At 39.6% G+C, this 21,921-nt stretch overlaps 1 protein-coding gene across 2 annotated transcripts in view; it reads left to right on the top strand.

Annotated features, from left to right (window-relative positions):
* The window catches only part of LNX2 (ligand of numb-protein X 2), an 82,530-nt gene that overhangs the window by 53,703 nt on the left and 6,906 nt on the right, over positions 1-21,921 (top strand). For both annotated transcript variants that reach the window (XM_006165811.2, XM_027767226.1), the window contains 4 exons: positions 4,657-5,025; positions 10,431-10,571; positions 13,449-13,626; positions 19,053-19,284. In XM_006165811.2, the coding sequence (XP_006165873.1) occupies positions 4,657-5,025; positions 10,431-10,571; positions 13,449-13,626; positions 19,053-19,284 (920 nt within the window). The remainder of the gene's footprint in view (positions 1-4,656; positions 5,026-10,430; positions 10,572-13,448; positions 13,627-19,052; positions 19,285-21,921) is intronic.

Genomic DNA, 21,921 nt, shown 5'->3' with positions numbered 1-21,921 from the left:
CCCTTGTCCATGGGAGGTACTTTTTTCTCCTACCCTTAGCTTCCAGTTCTTCATGTGGCTCAGTACATGGAGCTGGGCTCCCTGGGCTAGTGAGGCTTTTCCTGGCAGAGACTCCAGACTGGCTTATTCTAGGGCCACCATTATTCATGCTGAAATTCTCTTACTTCGTACTGTATCCCTTACCTCCTTTTCCCATCCACCTTTATGTCTGCTTTGCCTGTTTACACTGCTAAAATCTAGATAAGACAGAACGACGTAGCCCTAGCCTTGTGATTGATGCCAAAGAATGTAAGATAGACTTCAGAAATTTAGCAGTCACCTCTTACTGACTTCTTAATGCATTCTTCTCAGCAGACGTTCTTTTTTTATTTTTTTAAGAGGTGTTTTCTATAGGGCGTGTGCGCTCTCCAGAAAGACAGAGAGACAGAGAGACAGAAAGTGAGAAATCACCCCCCAGAGGGGATGGCCACACGACAATCTCTTCTCGTCCATTCTCCTCTCGGGATCTTGGACATGCACGCACATGCACCTGGTGTGAGTTTAGGCCACCAGATCTGGAACAGCTATCTCCATTATTCAAATAAAACTTAGAACCTTTAGGATTTTTAGCTCGTGAGGAAATCGCTGGATTCGTGGATGGGTTTTTCCCACTTTAATATTAAAGCCTAAAACCTTCATACATGGCTGAGACAGGATTTTCAAACAGTGTTTGCTTTTCACTAAATACTGGGAAGAGAGAGTGACACAGGAAGCGTAACTATTGGGATGTCAGAAAAGTCATGATGTATTTATTCTGCTTTTCTATGCAAAAATGCATCAGGACTTTTCTGACAACCCAATAAATCCAGCTTACATAGGCTCAGCCTTTTGATTCTATCATAGCTAGCTAGCTGCTATACTCCCGTCATATCATATTATATTATGCCTCTTGCTGCACAAGGCTGGTACAGCTTTGAGGACACCTTACCTGAGTTTTTTACTTCCTAGCTCCTGACCTGATTTAGCATGGAGGGAATCTTATACTTGGTTTCTCAGGGACATCCTGCCAGAAATCTTGACATGTTGGCAGTTGAGACCAGGCAGCCCAGCAAGTGTGCTTTTTCCCCTCCGCTTCTGGCTTCTAGCTGTAATTGAAGTAACCACCTATTTCTGTGTTTTGTTTTTGGCTGCCAGCAAAGTACCAGCATTGGATATTAGTGTTTCTTTATAATTTTCATTCTTTTTCTAAAATTTAAAGTAAAAAACACATGCTGTGTTTTTTTGTTTTTGTTTTTTTGTTTTTTTGTTTTTTTTTTTTGCTTTTTAAGTTTCTTTCTTTCTTTCTTTCTTTCTTTCTTCCTTTCTTTCATGGGTGAGACTTATGCTGGTGAGGGGAAACACCCCAACAAGACCCTGACTTCTGATTGGCTTTTAACTAGTGTGTTAGGTAAAGCCACACTTCTTTCCCAAATATGGAAAAGTATTTATGGTAATTCAAAAGTAAACAGAAAGAAGCCTGTTTTTTGTTTTGTTTTATTTGTTTGTGTTTGTTTTACTATTTGGTTACCCTTAGCTTTGAAACTAGATGAGGGATCAGCAGATAGTATCATGGTTATATCGCTGGACTCCCAAGTGGTCAACTGTGGTTCAAATCCTGGACCCATTGGCTTAAACTCAAGCTGGGCACATGTGCATGTGTGCCCAAGATCCTGAGAAGAAATGGAAGAGGAGGGATTACAGCATGGCCATCCCCGACAAGAGGGTGATTTCTTGCTTTCTGTCTCTCAGGCGAGTGCATATGTTTTTATAGCAAAACTCTCTCTAAAATTAAAATTAAAAAAAATGGATGAATAATACACTGAGTCAGTTTTTAAATTCCAAAGAGGCAGTAAGATGGTTCATTTGCAGACCTGAGAGCTAACCTATGCTTTTATTTTAACAGCCCATATGCAGTAGCAGTGTTTGGCTCTAATTTTCCCACATTAAAATATAAATTCATGAGAAGACCTCACAAAGCTCATGGAAAATATATATTATGAAAAAAATGCATGGATTTCAAATTTGAACCAAAATAAAATCATACTGTAAAAACATTTTCTACAAACTTTTTGAAGTGCCTTTATATAGATAGGTAGATAGATACACACACACACACACACACACACACACACGTACATTATTATTCTGTTAAATAGCCTCTTCAGAAATAAGACCTATATGCCCTCAGGGCCTTTTGCTACTCTTAGGTTTATTTGCACCCTTTTGAGTTTTGTAGGAAAAAAATATACTGCTACTATATATTACATCAATATCATTATTAAAAGTAATATAATTTTTAGAACATTATTAAAAATAGATATTTTTAGGTTGATCACTCATTATTTAGATGCTTTTAATTTTGAAAGAAAATAACTACAGCCACGTGTTTATGGCATTGGTTAAAAAAAAACACATTTAGCCCAAAAAGTGACAGAGTTTAGTGTGCTGATACTGTTCTTACAAAATCTAGAAGCAGTATTTTATTCAGTCTATTTTGTCTCTGAATTTTACTGGCAACCCTATAGTTGCGTAGGAAAAATAATTTTCCACTTGTAGGTTATTCTCCAACCTGCCTCACAAAGATGCTACAACTCCATGGTTGGAAATATAGCTGGATTTTGGTCAGGCATTTGGGGGAGCCATGTGTGATATGTCTGAATGTAAGATAGAAAACTGTGGAGAGGGATCAGCAGTTGGTGTAATGGCTAGGTCGCTAGACTCCCACATAGTCGACCGTAGTTCGAGTCCCAGACCCGGTAGCTTAAAGTCACGCCGGGCGCGTGTGCGTGCATGCCCAAGATCCCAAGAGGAGAATGGAGGAGAAGGGATTGCAGCGTGGCCCTTCCCCCAGGGGGTGATTTCTTGCTTTCTATCTCTCTGTCTCTCTCTCTCTGTCTTTCTGGCGAGCACACTAGCCCTATAGCAAAAACCTCTCCAAAAAAAAAAGAAGAAAACTGTGGGAACCAGCAAATAGCATAATGGTTACGTCTCTGTACTTTTACATAGTCCACTACAGTTCAAGTCCCAGACCTGGCAACTTGAAATTCATTGCAGGGGCATGTGCGTGAGTGCCCAAGATCCTGAAAAGAGAATTGGAGGAGAAGTATTGTGATGTGGCCATCCCTCCCAGGGGGTGATTTCCCAGCAAGTGCACATGCCCTATAGCAAAAATTTATCAAAAAAAAAAAAAAAAAAAAGGAAAATGAAAAGAAAAATGTGAGCCTAGAAGTACGTAGCTTTTTAGTTGAGTAATCAGAAAGGATGATTTCAACTAATGAATCCATGTTAGCTTTGTTTTCTAGGAGATGCTTTAAAGGTCTTTTCTTGACCTTATATTTTCAACATTTTTATCAAGGACTTGGGTGGCTACCAAGTGCATAGATGTTGCAAACTTGGGAAAATAGCAAGTTTGGGTGTGTATAAATTTGACGACTGAATTTGAAAAGATGTTAATAGGTTACCATCAATAAAATTCAAGTTAGTATTCAAAACTATTATGTAGAAAGGAGGTCTTGCTTAACGTGCTTTTGTAGAAAAAGGTTTTAAAGATTTTAAATGACCACAAAAACTTCACCTAGAACTTGTCACATAAAAGATGTTCAGAGAATATTGGCTCTTTTTCACAGACCAATTTTGAGAGGAACACTAATTGTGATAAATGCTAAGAATCATGCTCATCTCTTCCTGTAACTTGTTGAATAATTGAAGCTGGGTATATCTTCTAAGTGATATTACATGTCTAGAGATCAATCACCATACTTATTTTAGAGTTAAAAAGTTTAATAAATAAAAGTTGCATAGTACTGAGTAATGCCTTAGATATATATCACACTTATGTGCTAAAGAATTAGAGTGGCATTATAATTGTTTGCTTTTGTTTAAAGTGAAAGTCAATCAAAAAAAGGTTGTATACCTGGGATGTGCCACTTGCTGTAAAGTAAAACTTAGTTTATTCTCTCCAGTTTAAATATATTTCATTGGGAAAGACAAACTTGTTATACAAAAAAACTTCAATTTTTGTTCCATTAGAACAGGTATCTCATGAACACTTGTCATCTGTGACATTCTCTGTCATACACATACTAATGCTGTGAACTAGATAGTTAACACATTTTACAGAGCAGAACACACTCAGACAAGTTCTGTAATTTGCCCGAGGCTATTAGTTAGTAAGTGGCAGTACTAAGGACTCTAATTCAAGGCTGTCATTAAAGCCTGTTATCCTAACTACTATTCTCTACTTGATGCTAGTCATTCTAAGTTAATTTTAGAATATCTTTGGACTTAAGGTTTCCATATCTTTAGACATGTTAAAATAATAATTATATAGCATTTTCACAATATTAATTTCCTTTGGCAATGTTATATAAACATTGTCATAAATTGGGAAATAAAAGATTGTCATACTGGGGCTGGCAGGTGGTGTGGTGGTTAAGGGGGCTGGATTCCCATATGGCCAACCATGGTTTGAGTCCCGGACCTGGTGGCTTGCTTTCTCACTTTTCATTTCTCTCTCTCTCTCTCCCCCCTCCCTCCAATCTGGTCAAATTAAAATGAAAATAAATAAAGTTAAATAAAATAATTCTTTTAAAAAAAAAAAAAAGATTGTCATGCTTTGGTCATAATTCTTTTTCCTAGGTCAATAACTATGATATCAGCAACGTGTCTCATAACTATGCCAGAGCTGTTCTTTCCCAGCCCTGCAACACACTGCATCTTACTGTGCTTCGAGAGAGACGGTTCGGCAACCGAGCATCCAGCCATTCTGATAGTACCTCTCCACGAGAAGAGATTTTCCATGTGGTTCTTAATAAACGGGACTCTGGGGAACAGCTTGGCATTAAATTAGTGCGAAGGACAGATGAGCCAGGCGTTTTTATTCTTGACCTCTTGGAAGGGGGACTAGCTGCCCAGGATGGCAGACTCAGTAGCAACGACCGAGTGCTGGCTATCAATGGACACGACTTGAAGCATGGAACCCCAGAACTTGCTGCCCAGATCATTCAGGTAAATCCCTCTTGGCCTTCTTTCCAGATGCTCAGTCTCAGTTACCGAATAGCAGTACAGTCATGCACTATGTGACGGCATTTCTGTCCATGCGGAACCACATGATCCTGGTCCCATAAGGAGCATGTAGACTTTGCCATATAACCAAGCTGTGTACGTCTGTCACATCTAGCTTTGTCCAAGTGCAGTCCATGATGTTCACCCAACAGAATCTCCAGACAATGCATTTCTCAGTCGTTAAGCACTACAAGACTGTTTTCATCAGCAAATAACATTAGAATTCAGGGACCAGATGATATTTCATTAAAAATCAATCATGGTTAGGGAACCAGCAGTTAGCGTAATGGCTATGTCGCTGGACTCCCACGTAGTCGACCGCGGTTCGTGTCCCGGACCCGGTGGCTTAAAACTCACGCCGGGTGCATGTGCGTGCGTGCCCAAGATCCCGAGAGGAGAATGGAGGAGAAGGGATTGCGGCGTGACCATCCCCCCTGGGGGGTGATGTCTCGCTTTCTGTCTCTATGTCTCTCTCTGTCTGTCTGGCGAGCGCACGCGCCCTACAGTGAAAAATCTCTCCAAAAAAAAAAAAAAATCAATCATGGTTAGAAAATCAGTCATGGCTACTTAAACTCTTCAAAGTCCCCACTAGTATAAACTTCATTATAGATAAAACTTTTCCCAAAAGCCATATCCTCATGAACTTTTGAGCTGGCTGTTTATAGATGATAGGCTCTAATGCTTCACATTCATTTCTCATTGGATTTCTAGGCTCTTACTCATCCTAGTAAGCCAAACATAGGATGGTCATGTCCACCTTTAACAACTGAGGAAAGCAAGGCTCAAAGAAGCTGTGATTATCAGGGTTGCAGCTTACCTGATCTCTCACTCTTTTTAAAGATCCATATAAGTACAGGAAAAACAATTGTTTCAAAAGAATAGCTCTTAAATCGTGTGTGTGTGTGTGTGTGTGTGTGTGTGTGTGTGAAGAATTCAGAGTGTTTTAAACACATCATAACAACTTGTCCTCACAGTATACCTCTGAAATAAGTAAAGGTAGTCATCATTCGAGAGAAACATCTTTTCATTAAGGGCATGAAGACAGATAAATTGGAAAGTCACCCAGAGAAGATCTTCAGGTTCTGCAGCATGTCATGGCATTTAATGATATGGGCATCTTCCTCAGAGATAAGGGTGTAACATCACGATGTTTTTCATAATGTAAGCACAACAATATACTGTAAAGGAAACCAAGTGTTAATGTAATTGAGCATCAGGAATTAGGTTGATAATCGCTGACAGATGTGTCTACAACAGTCAAGTAACGATCAAAATTGAAGACTGTAAGAAAAGCCAAGTCTCATCATCCTTTATTGTAGCTATTGGTCATAGGCTTGAAGTTTAAAGAAATCGGATGTCGTAACATTCTCTCAAATCAGAGATGGTATTAGGTTCTGTACGTGGTCTGTCAGCCACTGCACTGCTGAAACTAGTTCATCTGTAGGAATGCAGATTGGTAAGAGGGAGTGAAAGAAAAGAGGAGGAGGAAAAAGAAAGTATTTGTGTGAAGAAATAGAAGAACCAGGTGAACTCTGTGAAGTGAAAGATAAATCAATAAGACAGGCAGGAATAGATTTAAACACTTTAACTCCTAAGAAGATGGTCCTCAGTAAACTTCTAACTAAAATGTGGAACATACAGATGCACAGTAGAAAATATTTTTAAATTTTCCATAGTAATACTTTGTATTTGAACTTTTATAAATAGTTGCTTTATATTTAGAGCTATAATTTTTTTCCCCAAACAATGGAAAACTGAAGGTTGTTAATTTGTTTTTTTTTTAAAAAAAAAAAGAAATTACGGGAACCAGCAGTTAGCGTAATGGCTATGTCGCTGGACTCCCACGTAGTCGACCGCGGTTTGCGTACTGGACCCAGTGGCTTAAAACTCACATCGGGTGCGTGTGCGTGCGTGCTCAAGATCCCGAGAGGAGAATGGAGGGGAAGGGATTGTGGTGTGACCATCCCCCCTGGGGGGTGATTTCTCGCGTTTGTGGGAAAGCAGCGACTAAAAAAAAAAAAAAAAAAAAAAAAAAAAAAAAAAAAAACCCCTCTCTCAAAAAAAAAAAAAAAAAAGAAATTAGTTTTAGGGTCATTTAGAAAAATATACTCCATACTTAAAAAGGAGAATAATGAAGAAAACCTATGTAAGCTATAATAAAGGAAGTTAAAATCATCTTCAATCTAAGTACCTCAGGATATTAACATTAATAGTTTAATAATCATTATCCCAAAGATCCTTTGTATGAATCTTCACAGGTACGTAATTCCATGTTGACACAAATACTTACACATGCACTGATCTTATAAATGCTTTGTAGTGAAAATTATGGACATCTTACCATGAAAATAAGCATAGACTCACATCAGGAGTTTTTAATAGCTCTTTAGTGACCATGTACCATAAACTATTTATTTATTCCCCTACTGAGACTCTTATGTTTTGTTTTCAAGTTTAAGACATTTTGCTAAACTTCCCCCCAGAAAGATTATATGAGTTTATGCCCCTAGCAACGGGGATGCCACTCACTTACAAATATGGATATTGTCATTTGGGCATCCTGCATTTTTAAAATCTTCATTTTAACAACTCTTTCGCTATATTTAAAATGCTGAAGTGTTAAATGAACAGCCTGTCTAAAATTAGCCTAAACCCAAACGTTGGTCTATCATTTAAATTCTACATGCTCACTGCATCACAGTCACGGAATTTCGTCTTCCAGGCAATCTTGAAAGATCGAGGATTTGCTTCTATTAATAGGTTGGTATAAGCAGGAATATCCAGTAAGGTTAAAATACTGACTGTGGATTATTTGATGGCTATGAAGTGTTAAGCAGTAATGAAAATGATTCTGTATATTGAAATAAATCCATTTCATACAGTGCAGCCTAATATTTGAAGTATCTGAATTTTAAAAATCGCAATGCCAGATTTTCTACCTTTATGCAGCCACCCCTCACTTAATGACCTACTGGTCAAGACTATGCACTATTGCGACCAGTTCTCCAGTGCAAGAAGTCCCCGTTCTCAATCTTTGTCTTATTCCTGCAGTCAGTCAGTATGCATTACACGAGTATTTGCAATCATGCAAGACCACTTATTTCATTCTAAGTTTGTACTTTATTGTATACCCATAGTAGTGTTCAGAATAAATAATAACGATTACACCAGATTTATATTCTGTGTTGTGGTGTGTCTGGTTGTTTTCTGGTGTTTAGTGAAAGCTTTCTGTATGGGTAGAATTACATTATTCTAGAGTGGTGTCACTTGATATCTCTTGAAAAATACATACCCTTTGGCATCACGACACACCAGAAGACAGTTGCCTTTACATTCCTCACTTACTGACCCGTTCGCTTACTGACCTAGCAGCAGGAACAAAACTCATTAAACGAGGAGATGAGGGGTTCCTATATTTTCCTTTAGATGGGTTCCCCAAAATCTACTTCAGGAGTCCAGCTGGATAGTACATTGTTTCTTCAGTTATTTTAAAGAACTTGTCTGAAATTATTTGGTTTAATAAAAGACTTGAATGGCAAATGATTTTTGGCAGGGCATTAACATTGTTTATCACTTATTTCCATTTAAGATCTAAAAATTAAGTGATTTCTTAACATTATTTACAATCATGAGATAGGTCTCCAATTTCTACCACAATACCTTAAAACACAGTATCAGAGACCAGCAGTTAGCGTAATGGCTATGTCGCTCGCTGGACTGCCACGTAGTTGACCACGGTTCGAATCCCGGACCTGGAGGCTTAAAACACACCAGCTGTGTGTGCATGCCCAAGATCCCGAGAGGAGAATGGAGGAGAAGGGATTGCGGCGTGGCCATCCCCGGGGGGTGATTTCTCGCTTTCTGTCTCTATGTCTGTCTCTGTCTGGCGAGCGCATGTGCCCTATAGCAAAAACCTCTGCAAAAAAAAAAAAAGCAAAAACAAACACACACACCAAAAAAAAAACATGGTGTCATGTTTTCCTATAGGAATAATAGTAAAATTGGAAATTGTGTCATGACCAAGTGTTATGTGAAGTAAATCAGACCTGTGCTTTCTTTTTTTTAATAATTATTTTATTTAACTTTATTATTTATTCATTTGTTTATTTCAATTTGACCAGAGAGGGACAGAGTGAGAGAGAGAGAGGGAGAGAGAGTGAGAAAGCAAACCACCAGGTCCAGGACTTGAACCACAGTCGACCATGTGGGAATCCAGCGCCTTTAACCACCATGCTACCTGCCGGCCCCAGACCTGTGCTTTCAAAGCAATGACAGAAGAACCTTTAAAAATGTGGTAAGGTGACTATGTTTAAAATAAGATAAATAACAAGCCTCTAAATTTAAACTGGTAGTCATGAACATCTAAAATAATTTCATACTTAAACAAATGCATGTTTGCGTACACAGTACTGTACACATACATAAACAAACATGCTAACACTAATCTGTTTTTAAATTTTATTTTTGGTTTGCCATAGGGTGCATGCACTCACCAGGGAGGGAGACAGAGAAGAAAAAGAGAGAAATCACTTCCTAGAGGGAATAGCCATGCCACATTCCTTTCTCCATTCTCCTCTCAGAATTTGGGGCACACATGGACATGCACCCAGAATGTTTTTCTAGCTACCAGGTTCGGACTCAGACTATGCAGTCAGGCATGTGGGATCCAGCTGCCTTAACTACCATGCCATGAACTGGCCCCTGCTAATCTTATATAGAATTTTTATGGTCATTCTTTTCAGGAGTATTTAAGCTGATGTCCTATTTCCGACTCAGACCTCCCTCCGTCGCAAGCAGAAACAAAGCTGTGCAGAATTTCATTGATTGTTACTTCCAAAGTAACCACCACAGAATTTATTTCAGAATCACAATGGGCTTTTATCAAGTTTTAAAGAAGTTCTTCCTTTTATTTTCTTTCTTTCCCTTAATCCCTTTCAATACCAAGGCTAGCTTTGAAGGAGTAAAGAAGTTTACCCTTCTACTGGTTTGTCAGGCAAAAATGATGCACCGTTGCCTAGAAAAACATTGAAAAATATGTTCTGACTTTCCGGACAACCTGATAGAAATGATGAGGATGTGGAAAGCCCAGGCAGTAAGACTGCTTTGCCGGTATCATTTTGAAAGTGGGATTGCAGAGGGCACGCTCACGATGGTGTGTGTGTGATTTTAAAATATTAGCTAATGAAATGAAGTCCCTTCCTCCCCACCACCAGGTGCTTTGCAGTCACTGCTCAGCTGAGGCCCTGGTGTACTGCTGGAGAAGTGCAGCTGAAACTTACGCATCCTATAGTCTTTAAAATGACAGTCATGATTAACGACTCGTGGTAATGTGCGTCTGTCTTCTCCAGGCCAGTGGAGAGAGGGTGAACTTAACCATCACTAGACCAGGCAAACCCCAGCCTGGCAGCACTATCCGAGAAGCGGCAGCTCACAGCAGCAGCCAGCACCACGCACAGCCGACGTATTACATCAGACCAAGCTCACACAAGGTGAGGATTTGTTTGTTTAATCGAGGTGTCACCCTCCAAAGGATTGTTGTTCCAAGCTGGTAAGATCTAAACGAAAGCTTTGTGTAAGTCAGTCATACCTCAGTAAAGCAGTTTTTAGAAAAAGATTTAAGTGAAGGCTGCTTTTCTGTTGGAAAAGGCAAACGTGGGTGTTGGGACGTGAGAGTGACTGTGTCATCCCAGTTCTCTGCTACTAGAGAGAGTTTCTTGGCAGGGAAGGTTCCTCTCTCAGATGACTGGTGAGAAGGGTGCAGTCTTCCAGAAGATTCTTCTACTTGTTAAGTCCTATTTGAAAAATGGGGTTTATCTTAGGTTGCTCATTTAAATGTAAGAGTTGCTTCTGTGATGAAAAAAGCATAATAAAGACATGATTGACGACGGAACAATACTTTGCAAGTGGGCTCATTGACTATAGTAACAATTAAATCTATGAATATTAAACACATGAATTATAAAATGTTATGGATATATAGGTAGCATATTTCTGTTGAGGTTACAGCTTAGAGGAGTATTACCCTAAATCATTTAAAATTTCCGTATGTTGAGCTTCATCACTGCTTCTCCAGAATCCGTATTTTACTAGTTTTATAATATATTCCAAGGTGCTGAGGATGTTGATACTATCTCACTTTCATCCCCCAAATCGAAGAAAGATAGAATTTTAGCATTCTTAATGCAATTTATTTTATTTGGTTAATTTGAATTCAACTTCAAGTAGGTCAAGAATTTTTAAATGGGGATGTGATGTTACCCAATTATGAGGAAATGTAAGTTATATATGAGTTTCCAAAGTCCTTCTCTTTAGGTAAGATTAACTGGCTTTACTAAACAACTCAGTTACTGGTCTGCTTATTGATTTCCTATGTGCTCAAATGGCGCCTGTGTGTGTGTGTGTGTGTGTGTGTGTGTGTGTGTACACACGTGCGCATGCATGTGTGGTTTCTGGCTTACATATAATTGTATATCTTTGTGGGGTACAGTATGGTTTTTCACAGTGTGCATGCCGCCGTGGCTTTTTGATGTACAGATGGTGAGAGTAAGTACCGTGGACTCTGGCTGGTTCCCTGAGAGAACAGAGCTTATTTAGCCCATCAGGTTTACGTGGCTTTCTCCGCTTAAGTACAGTCTTGTCATTGTCCTTCGGTTTAGTTAATATGGAAAGAAATTATAACCACAGACTTTGTTCTCCTTCTTGAACAAAAACTGAAATGTATACAGAAAACCTATAATTTTGCCTTTATACTGACATCTATGAAAAGGAGCTATTATTTTGAACAAGAATTTTGAATAGTTGTTTCACATCGCCAGTCCTTGCTTTACAAGTTATTTATATATATGGCAAATGTTGGTAATCAAAAAAAATTTTTTTTAAGTTTTTGCTGTAAGGCACGTATGCTCATTATGGAGAGTCAGAAAGGGAGAAAGGGAGAGGGAAAGTAAGAAATCACCCCCTAAAGGGAATGGCCACACTGCATCCACTCTCTATTCTTCTCACAGGAGTTCTGAGCACACAGGCACACACATCCAGTGTGTTTTTCAAGCCCTTGGGTTCAAGGTGCAAACCAAAGTTGGTCACGTGGGAATGTGGGATCAAGCACCTTAACCTCCGTGCCATCTGCTAGCCCAAATAATTGAACTTTTTATGTTACTGAATTTTACAAAAATTCAAGATATGGGTGTCTATGACAACATGATAATGTTAAGGCAGTTTTTGTTTTGTTTGTTTTTAGAGAGAGATTTTTTGCCATAGGATGTGTGCACTCACAGGAGAGACAGAGAGATGGAAATTGAGAAATCACCCCCACCCTAGGGGAGATAGCCATGCCACAATCCCTTCTCCATTTTCCTCTTGGGATCTTGGGCACACAAGCATACATGCCCTGTGTGAGTTTTAAGCCTCCAGATCCAAGACTTGAACCACAGTCAACAACATGGGAATTCACTGACATAACTATTATGCCAGCTGCTGGTCCCAAGACAGGTTTAAAAACTACTTAATCATTCTAATATTCATATAGAGAATCTTGCTTACTTCATTAAATTTGTTTGGGGCACATGAATTTTTCTGTCATAACCCTGCTAATTCTTATTCTTTGTAATTTTATGTCACTGTACTTTAAATAGAAATGTGAAAGAAAACAATCACCTTTAATTGATTAAATAACTAAGAGCCAAGACTGCTTTTAAATATACTCAAGGCTGTTTACCTTACCCAGGGACCTTCCAGTGTGGGTCCAGTTGTGTTACCACTGTGCCGCCATCTGGGGATATTGTTCACTTTTTCAACAATTTGGTTATTTGGTGTCCTTTTAGCTTCTCATGAAGGTTTTGAAGGTAGACTTGAATCTGTCCATGACTGGGCACTCCTAAAACTAGTCCATAAGAATCCAAAGATCGATCTATAGCTTTTCTCTGGCAGTCCCCAGAATCCACACTCTAGTTTTGTGCTACTCTGTATACTATTTTTTTCTTCGAAAGAATTAGAGAGAAAGATGGAAATAAAATTAATTGTCTTCAGAATCTTAAAACTCAAAAGCATTACTTTTATAGAATTGATCTATCTTAGAACTCAAGACAGTTATAATGATACACTTATTTTACTTTGACTTCTCCATGTTGAGAGTCTGGAGGTTTTTCGTTCATGAATACTCACATGAAAATATCAGCCATCTAAAATTTGACCTTGATCCACACTGTACCTATTAAGAATTGTGTATTACCTTCAGTTGTAAGTAAGGATACTGAAAAAGTAAAAAGGTCACTTTATGAATGTCATTGAAGTTACATCCTTAGCTTAAGCAGTCTGCTTCAACTATATATTATTCATTGCCCAATGGTGTTTTTCTTTTTGTGTTTTAGGATCTTACTCAGTGTGTCGCATGCCAAGAAAAACACATTACCGTAAAGAAGGAACCACATGAATCCCTTGGAATGACAGTCGCTGGGGGCAGAGGCAGTAAGAGTGGCGAACTGCCCATCTTTGTGACCAGCGTGCCACCTCATGGCTGCCTTGCACGAGATGGCAGAATCAAGAGAGGTGAGATAGGATCTGAACCGGTTTCACCAAATATTCTCCCTGAATTTAATTCATATATTTAAAAATAGAGTATTGCAAAGTTTCTATTCAACATGACTTTAAAACAATTGATGAGCAAGAGAGAGAGGCAGGGTGGCAGGGGCACCCAGCAGGGGCTTCACACTGTGATCCTGCTCCTGGCTCAGGCAGCCAGGATCATAAACTTGCGCACATGCCCAGTGTGTACAGGGAGCCCTCGGATGTGAACTTGGGACCTTCCTTTTTGGCCTCAGCATCACAGAACTATGGTGTTACTCTGCGGTGCGACTGTGGCCAACCTAAACGTGATTTTTTAATCTTTTAAAATGTTCCTTACATATGAAAGCCCAAGGTCTTTCTGTGAGGTTAGGAGAACGCCCAGAGTAAAGGAAAATTGCAGAACTTTGACAGTGATTTCAGAATTTCAGCAGTTACTTGGACTGTTAGATTATTTTACTTGGAAAACATCCTGAGACTTGTGCTTCCAATATTATGGCAGACCTAGTTATTCTGAAGAGCCGTCTCACCAAAATGCAATTGTTGGTTACAGTAAAGTGTCTGTGTAAAATGAGGCTCAGAGAGGAGGTGAGGCATAAGACAGACTTAAATTTCATAGTAAACTCATTCACTATTTCACATTCTCTTTCAGAGCTATATGATTTGCATAGCAATTGGCCATTACTGGAGGGGTGGGTCTTCAAAAGCTTATGGAGAAAATGGATATTATGAAATATCCATGTATTTTTTAAAAAAATTTACAGCAAAATAAACTTGTATTTAAAAGAAATTATTTAACTAACATTATTTATTTATTTATTTTAATTTGATCAGAGAAGGACAGAGTGGGAGAAAGAAAAAGCAAGAAAGCAAGCTGCCAGATTCAGGACTCAAACCGCTGTCGGCCATGTAGAGTCCAGTGCCCTTAACCACCATGTCACCTGCTAGCCCCTAAACTTGTATTTTAATTCCATTTCCCACAAACTTTTTGAAGTACCCTTTTATACTCTGTAAAAATAGCAAGTTTTTATTGACTTAGTTTATTGGTTGGAAAGAAAAATGTGTCTTAAAAGTTATTTTTCCAAGAATGAAATTAGGGAACCGGGGGGGGAGTTCATATGTTATCCTTCCACACCCAACCCCAGCACACATGCCCTACGGCAAACCATGACTTAATCTGACTATGGTGTTGAAAGGTGAGGGCGGGGACCCAGCAGTTAGCGTAATGGCTATGTCGCTGGCCTCCCACGTAGTTGACCGCGGTTTGCATCCCAGACCCGGTGGCTTAAAACCCACGCCGGGCGCGTATGCGTGCGTGCTCAAGATCCCGAGAGGAGAATGGAGGGGAAGGGATTGTGGTGTGACCATTCCCCCTGGGGGGGTGATTTCTTGCTTTCTATCTCAATGTCTCTCTCTGTCTGGCTAGCACACACGCCCTATAGCAAAAACCTCTCAAAAAAAAAAAAAAAAAAAAACAAGTTTAAAATGGGACCACCAGGTGACGTGGTGGTTTAGGTGCTGGACTCTTACATGGCTGACGTGTAGTTTGAGTACCAGACCCAGTGACTTCAAAATCATACTGGGGATGTGTGCATGTGTGTTTGTTTGTTTTTAGAGAGAGATTTTTTGCCATAGGATGTGTGCACTCACAGGAGAGACAGAGAGATGGAAATTGAGAAATCACCCCCACCCTAGGGGAGATAGCCATGCCACAATCCCTTCTCCATTTTCCTCTTGGGATCTTGGGCACACAAGCATACATGCCCTGTGTGAGTTTTAAGCCTCCAGATCCAAGACTTGAACCACAGTCAACAACATGGGAATTCACTGACATAACTATTATGCCAGCTGCTGGTCCCAAGACAGGTTTAAAAACTACTTAATCATTCTAATATTCATATAGAGAATCTTGCTTACTTCATTAAATTTGTTTGGGGCACATGAATTTTTCTGTCATAACCCTGCTAATTCTTATTCTTTGTAATTTTATGTCACTGTACTTTAAATAGAAATGTGAAAGAAAACAATCACCTTTAATTGATTAAATAACTAAGAGCCAAGACTGCTTTTAAATATACTCAAGGCTGTTTACCTTACCCAGGGACCTTCCAGTGTGGGTCCAGTTGTGTTACCACTGTGCCGCCATCTGGGGATATTGTTCACTTTTTCAACAATTTGGTTATTTGGTGTCCTTTTAGCTTCTCATGAAGGTTTTGAAGGTAGACTTGAATCTGTCCATGACTGGGCACTCCTAAAACTAGTCCATAAGAATCCAAAGATCGATCTATAGCTTTTCTCTGGCAGTCCCCAGAATCCACACTCTAGTTTTGTGCTACTCTGTATACTATTTTTTTCTTCGAAAGAATTAGAGAGAAAGATGGAAATAAAATTAATTGTCTTCAGAATCTTAAAACTCAAAAGCATTACTTTTATAGAATTGATCTATCTTAGAACTCAAGACAGTTATAATGATACACTTATTTTACTTTGACTTCTCCATGTTGAGAGTCTGGAGGTTTTTCGTTCATGAATACTCACATGAAAATATCAGCCATCTAAAATTTGACCTTGATCCACACTGTACCTATTAAGAATTGTGTATTACCTTCAGTTGTAAGTAAGGATACTGAAAAAGTAAAAAGGTCACTTTATGAATGTCATTGAAGTTACATCCTTAGCTTAAGCAGTCTGCTTCAACTATATATTATTCATTGCCCAATGGTGTTTTTCTTTTTGTGTTTTAGGATCTTACTCAGTGTGTCGCATGCCAAGAAAAACACATTACCGTAAAGAAGGAACCACATGAATCCCTTGGAATGACAGTCGCTGGGGGCAGAGGCAGTAAGAGTGGCGAACTGCCCATCTTTGTGACCAGCGTGCCACCTCATGGCTGCCTTGCACGAGATGGCAGAATCAAGAGAGGTGAGATAGGATCTGAACCGGTTTCACCAAATATTCTCCCTGAATTTAATTCATATATTTAAAAATAGAGTATTGCAAAGTTTCTATTCAACATGACTTTAAAACAATTGATGAGCAAGAGAGAGAGGCAGGGTGACAGGCACACCCAGCAGGGGCTTCACACTGTGATCCTGCTCCTGGCTCAGGCAGCCAGGATCATAAACTTGCGCACATGCCCAGTGTGTACAGGGAGCCCTCGGATGTGAACTTGGGACCTTCCTTTTTGGCCTCAGCATCACAGAACTATGGTGTTACTCTGCGGTGCGACTGTGGCCAACCTAAACGTGATTTTTTAATCTTTTAAAATGTTCCTTACATATGAAAGCCCAAGGTCTTTCTGTGAGGTTAGGAGAACGCCCAGAGTAAAGGAAAATTGCAGAACTTTGACAGTGATTTCAGAATTTCAGCAGTTACTTGGACTGTTAGATTATTTTACTTGGAAAACATCCTGAGACTTGTGCTTCCAATATTATGGCAGACCTAGTTATTCTGAAGAGCCGTCTCACCAAAATGCAATTGTTGGTTACAGTAAAGTGTCTGTGTAAAATGAGGCTCAGAGAGGAGGTGAGGCATAAGACAGACTTAAATTTCATAGTAAACTCATTCACTATTTCACATTCTCTTTCAGAGCTATATGATTTGCATAGCAATTGGCCATTACTGGAGGGGTGGGTCTTCAAAAGCTTATGGAGAAAATGGATATTATGAAATATCCATGTATTTTTTAAAAAAATTTACAGCAAAATAAACTTGTATTTAAAAGAAATTATTTAACTAACATTATTTATTTATTTATTTTAATTTGATCAGAGAAGGACAGAGTGGGAGAAAGAAAAAGCAAGAAAGCAAGCTGCCAGATTCAGGACTCAAACCGCTGTCGGCCATGTAGAGTCCAGTGCCCTTAACCACCATGTCACCTGCTAGCCCCTAAACTTGTATTTTAATTCCATTTCCCACAAACTTTTTGAAGTACCCTTTTATACTCTGTAAAAATAGCAAGTTTTTATTGACTTAGTTTATTGGTTGGAAAGAAAAATGTGTCTTAAAAGTTATTTTTCCAAGAATGAAATTAGGGAACCAGCAGTTAGTGTAATGGCTATGTCGCTGGCCTCCCACGTAGTTGACCGCGGTTTGCATCCCAGACCCGGTGGCTTAAAACCCACGCCGGGCGCGTATGCGTGCGTGCTCAAGATCCCGAGAGGAGAATGGAGGGGAAGGGATTGTGGTGTGACCATTCCCCCTGGGGGGGTGATTTCTTGCTTTCTATCTCAATGTCTCTCTCTGTCTGGCTAGCACACACGCCCTATAGCAAAAACCTCTCAAAAAAAAAAAAAAAAAACTGCTGTAGTGATGATTGCACAGCTCTGAATATATTATACTAGAAAGCATAAAATCATACTTTAAATTGTATTATCGCAGTAAATCTGTATTTGAAAAAGAAGCTAATTATCCGGTTGTAGAATTTGGGGTAGTTTTATTTTCTTGCTGTTATTATGTCTTCCCAATTTTCTACAATGAGAACATTTTGCCTTTTTAAAAAATTATTTCTTTATTTAATTTTATTTATTGTTATTATTTATAATTTGCGATAGGGCATGTGTGCTTACCAGAGAGAGACAAGAGAGAGAAAAAGTGAGAAAGGCAGCATCCAGGTCCAAGACTTAAACTTTCGTGGTCAGCCATGTTGGGAGTCCAGCACCTCAACTACCACTCTACCTGCTGATTCCCCATTTAGCCTTTTAATAATCTGAGAAATTGGTGATAAATTGAGAAAGGGGAATTTTCTATAGACTTCATAGCAAAAATGTCTGCTTCCTACAAAACTAATCCTTTCCTTTCAACCTTTCACATAATCCTCATTGCCCTTTGTTATTATAGTACTTGGCAGGGCAAATCTTTTTCCATCCTCAAGTAAGGGAAGGTGTTCAAATCACAATTGGATTTTGTTGTGGGCCCAAGAATCTCTCTCTCTGAAAGATTATTCTGACATGTTTGCCCTGAGTGAACTATGCAGGGCTGTGTTTATAAATTCTATAAATATAAAATAGAACGTATGAAAAATTCATTTATTAGCACAGAGGATCAAGTAATTTTTGAATTAGAATGGTAGAAATCTCAGAAGCTCAAAGAAGAGCAGTGAACATGCACAGGGCCTTCCCAAGCTAAACTTGGCCTCACAGTTTGGATTCCAGTCACATCCAGGTGCTCTAAGCCATACCATTTCCTGTGTAGTAATATTATTATTCTGTTTTGAAATTGTTTTGGCATGTTTTGCATGAAACAAATTTTTCCCCAGTATTTTAAAAAATTACAAAGAGGTAGAAAGTATTCGTTCACCTTATCTGAGGAGTAAGAGCTGACCCTTGTTGGTTAGCTTACAAACAACAGCGCTCTTGAGAAAATAACTGCTTTATTGACCAGCTCCTTTTTCTTATTTTTCTTTTGAACAGGTGACGTGCTGCTGAATATCAATGGCATTGATCTGACCAATTTAAGTCACAGTGAGGCTGTGGCGATGCTGAAAGCCAGTGCTGCTTCCTCAGCTGTTGCCCTTAAAGCTCTTGAGGTTCAGATTGTTGAGGAGGCCACACAGACCACGGAAGAGCAGCCGAGTACTTTCAGCGAAAACGAGTATGATGCCAGCTGGTCCCCATCGTGGATCATGTGGCTTGGGCTTCCAAGGTATTGATAACTTTTTGTTGTTTTATATATAGACTAATCATGACTATGTTTATCAGTGTGTAACACAGTAAATTTACCCATTGGGGGAAAACAAGACTTTCATTAAATAAAAGTAGCAACATTTAATTATATTACAAAGAAAATATTTTTTCTTTGACTATTACTTAAAAAGGTAGATTTAATAGCAGGAACTAAGTTGAAAAGATGTATATCTAGTTATAAAAACAAAGAAAGTAATTCTGTTCATTTCTCCTAAGTTTTTTTTTTTTTTTTTTTGGAAAAGTTTTTGCTACAGGGCGCATGCACTCGCCAGAAAAAAAAACACAGAGAAACAGAAAGCGAGAAATCACCCCCCAGCGGGGAGGGCCTTGCTGCCATCCATTCTCCTCTTGGGATCTTGGGCACGCATGCACATGCGCCCGGTGTGATTTTAAGCCACCGGATCCAGAACTCAAACCATAGTCGACTACATGGGAGTCCAGTGACATAGCCATTATACCAACTGCTGGCCCCTCTCCTAAGGATCTTAAGTGGGCTAACTATGAGCCTGGATGTACCAGTCTCCCGTTGTCATTTACCAATATTCGTTCTGATATATGCTTAAACTTCACATGCATTTTTCACCATTGAAACCAAGCCAGTGCTTGGGGCCTTGTCCTGTCCCAAAAGCTTTCTAAAAGCTTTCTTTTTTACTCATCCCAAAAAAGAGTTTAAAGCCCAGTTTTTGTTGGACACTAGGGTCTTTAAGCCAAAACACTGGTGGTGTTCAAGAGTAGCTGCTCCACCTTTGTAGGGAGTGAGTCACTTGTCACTGACTGTGACCAGGCAGGAGAGTCTTTGGTTGCTTAGTGTTGAGTCATGGAAAGCTGGTGGAACCTCCCGGGACATCACAGGGTATATACCTTTATCAATGGTGACATTGTTGTTATTGGTGTTGAGACAGGGAGAATTATTATTTGTTTCCAAGTCAGTTTAGATTCTTACTGAATATAAGAATCCTAAAACTGGGAACAAGCAGATGGTGTAACGGTTACGGCACTGGACTCCTACATCATCAGCTGCAGTTCGAGTCCCAGACCCAGCAACTCAAAACTGACTCGGGGTACATGTGTGTGCGTGCCCAAGATCCCAAGAAGAGAATGGAGGAGAAGAGACTGTGGTGTGGCCATCCCTCCTGAGGGGTGATTTCTTACTTTCTGTCTCTGTCTCTCCAGTGAGCACATGCACCCTATAGCAAAAATCTCTCTCTAAAACAGAAAATCCTAAAACTGAACTGTGAGGAGATATTTTGACTCTTAACTAAGTATGAAAAGTACTAACTCCTTAAAATAAAAATAAACAATAAGAGTTTGCCAGTTTCTGAGCATCTGACTCATGGGGACTAGATTTGTAATAATTACTAACATTCGTATAGAGCTTTATGAATTATAAAGCACTTTCTTGTGAAGAATAACCAAAAAAGGGCAAGAATATTGATGGATTTCATTTGTTGATAAACCTTAACTTCCTTACTTGTTCTCTTGGTTAAAAAAATAATAAAAGACCTAAAACTGCAGCATAATTTATGTCTCACACCTGTAGGGACCTCGCAGACAGGCAGATTTTTTAATAACAAAAAGTATTTAAGTACTTATTCGATACACCAGCACTAATTATTTTCCCATTGAAAAGAAACATAGATTTATACACCAAATCGTGGTCTCAGCCATCAGCGGTTGCCTCGTTTATCTCATATAATACTTAGCCTCGTACTTGGCCTGTTGTGTAAGCCTGGGGTGGTAGAAGGGCTCTGGGCACACTCGTGAGTGGTCTGCCTGGTCGCCAGGGCCCTGGGCATGCCTGTGGGTAATCTGCCCAGGCGCACAGTGTGTTGAAAAATTTCCTGGCGGAGCCAGCAAAGAGTGGGAAGGGCCTGGCGGAACACTGGCCTAAATGCTGCTTTTAATTTCCCGTTAGGCCAGTCTAGTGTTGGGGTCGGTACTTTGTCCTCTACGTGCAGGGCATTTTCCGGCGTGCCAGACAGGATAACAAAGATTTTAAATGAGAAATACACAGTCTAATAAAATCTGTGTTTAGCCAGCCGTTGGTGTAATGGCTATGTTGCTGGACCTCCATGTAGCTAACTGTGGTTCAAGTCCCGGAACCGGTGGCTTAAACTAATGCCAGGTGCGTGTGCATGCGTGCCCAAGATCCCAAGAGGAGAATGGAGGAGAAGGGATTGCTGTGTGGTGTGGCCATCTCCCCTGCGGGGGGCGGGGGGGTGACTTCTCGCTTTCTGTCTCTCTGTCTCACTGTCTTTCTGGCAAGCACACGTGCCCTATAGCAAAAAAAAAAAAATCTCTCAAAAAAAAAAAAAAAATCTATGTTTGAGCCCACCTGTATTATAAGACTACCTGTCAATGAAAGCCTTCCTCTGTGGATTTACAGCAGTCTGTGTTGGATGCGAACCCTATTCCACCACCATGTGTCCCCCTTTGTGAGTATTGGTAGTTCCTCTAAGCCGGGTTCATGCCGTTACTGGGCAGCAGCTCTGCTTTTGATGAAAAGAGAGGTTCTTCCACTATGCTTTGTTGGGAGGTATACCATAAAACCAGTTATTGCTCACCAAAGGAGATTCAGAAGAATGAAAATAACCTA

This window comes from Tupaia chinensis, unplaced genomic scaffold (genome assembly GCF_000334495.1).
Source record: "Tupaia chinensis unplaced genomic scaffold, TupChi_1.0 Scaffold144045_1, whole genome shotgun sequence".
NCBI classification, from domain to species: domain Eukaryota; kingdom Metazoa; phylum Chordata; class Mammalia; order Scandentia; family Tupaiidae; genus Tupaia; species Tupaia belangeri.
This window is presented reverse-complemented; position numbering and strand designations above follow the sequence as displayed.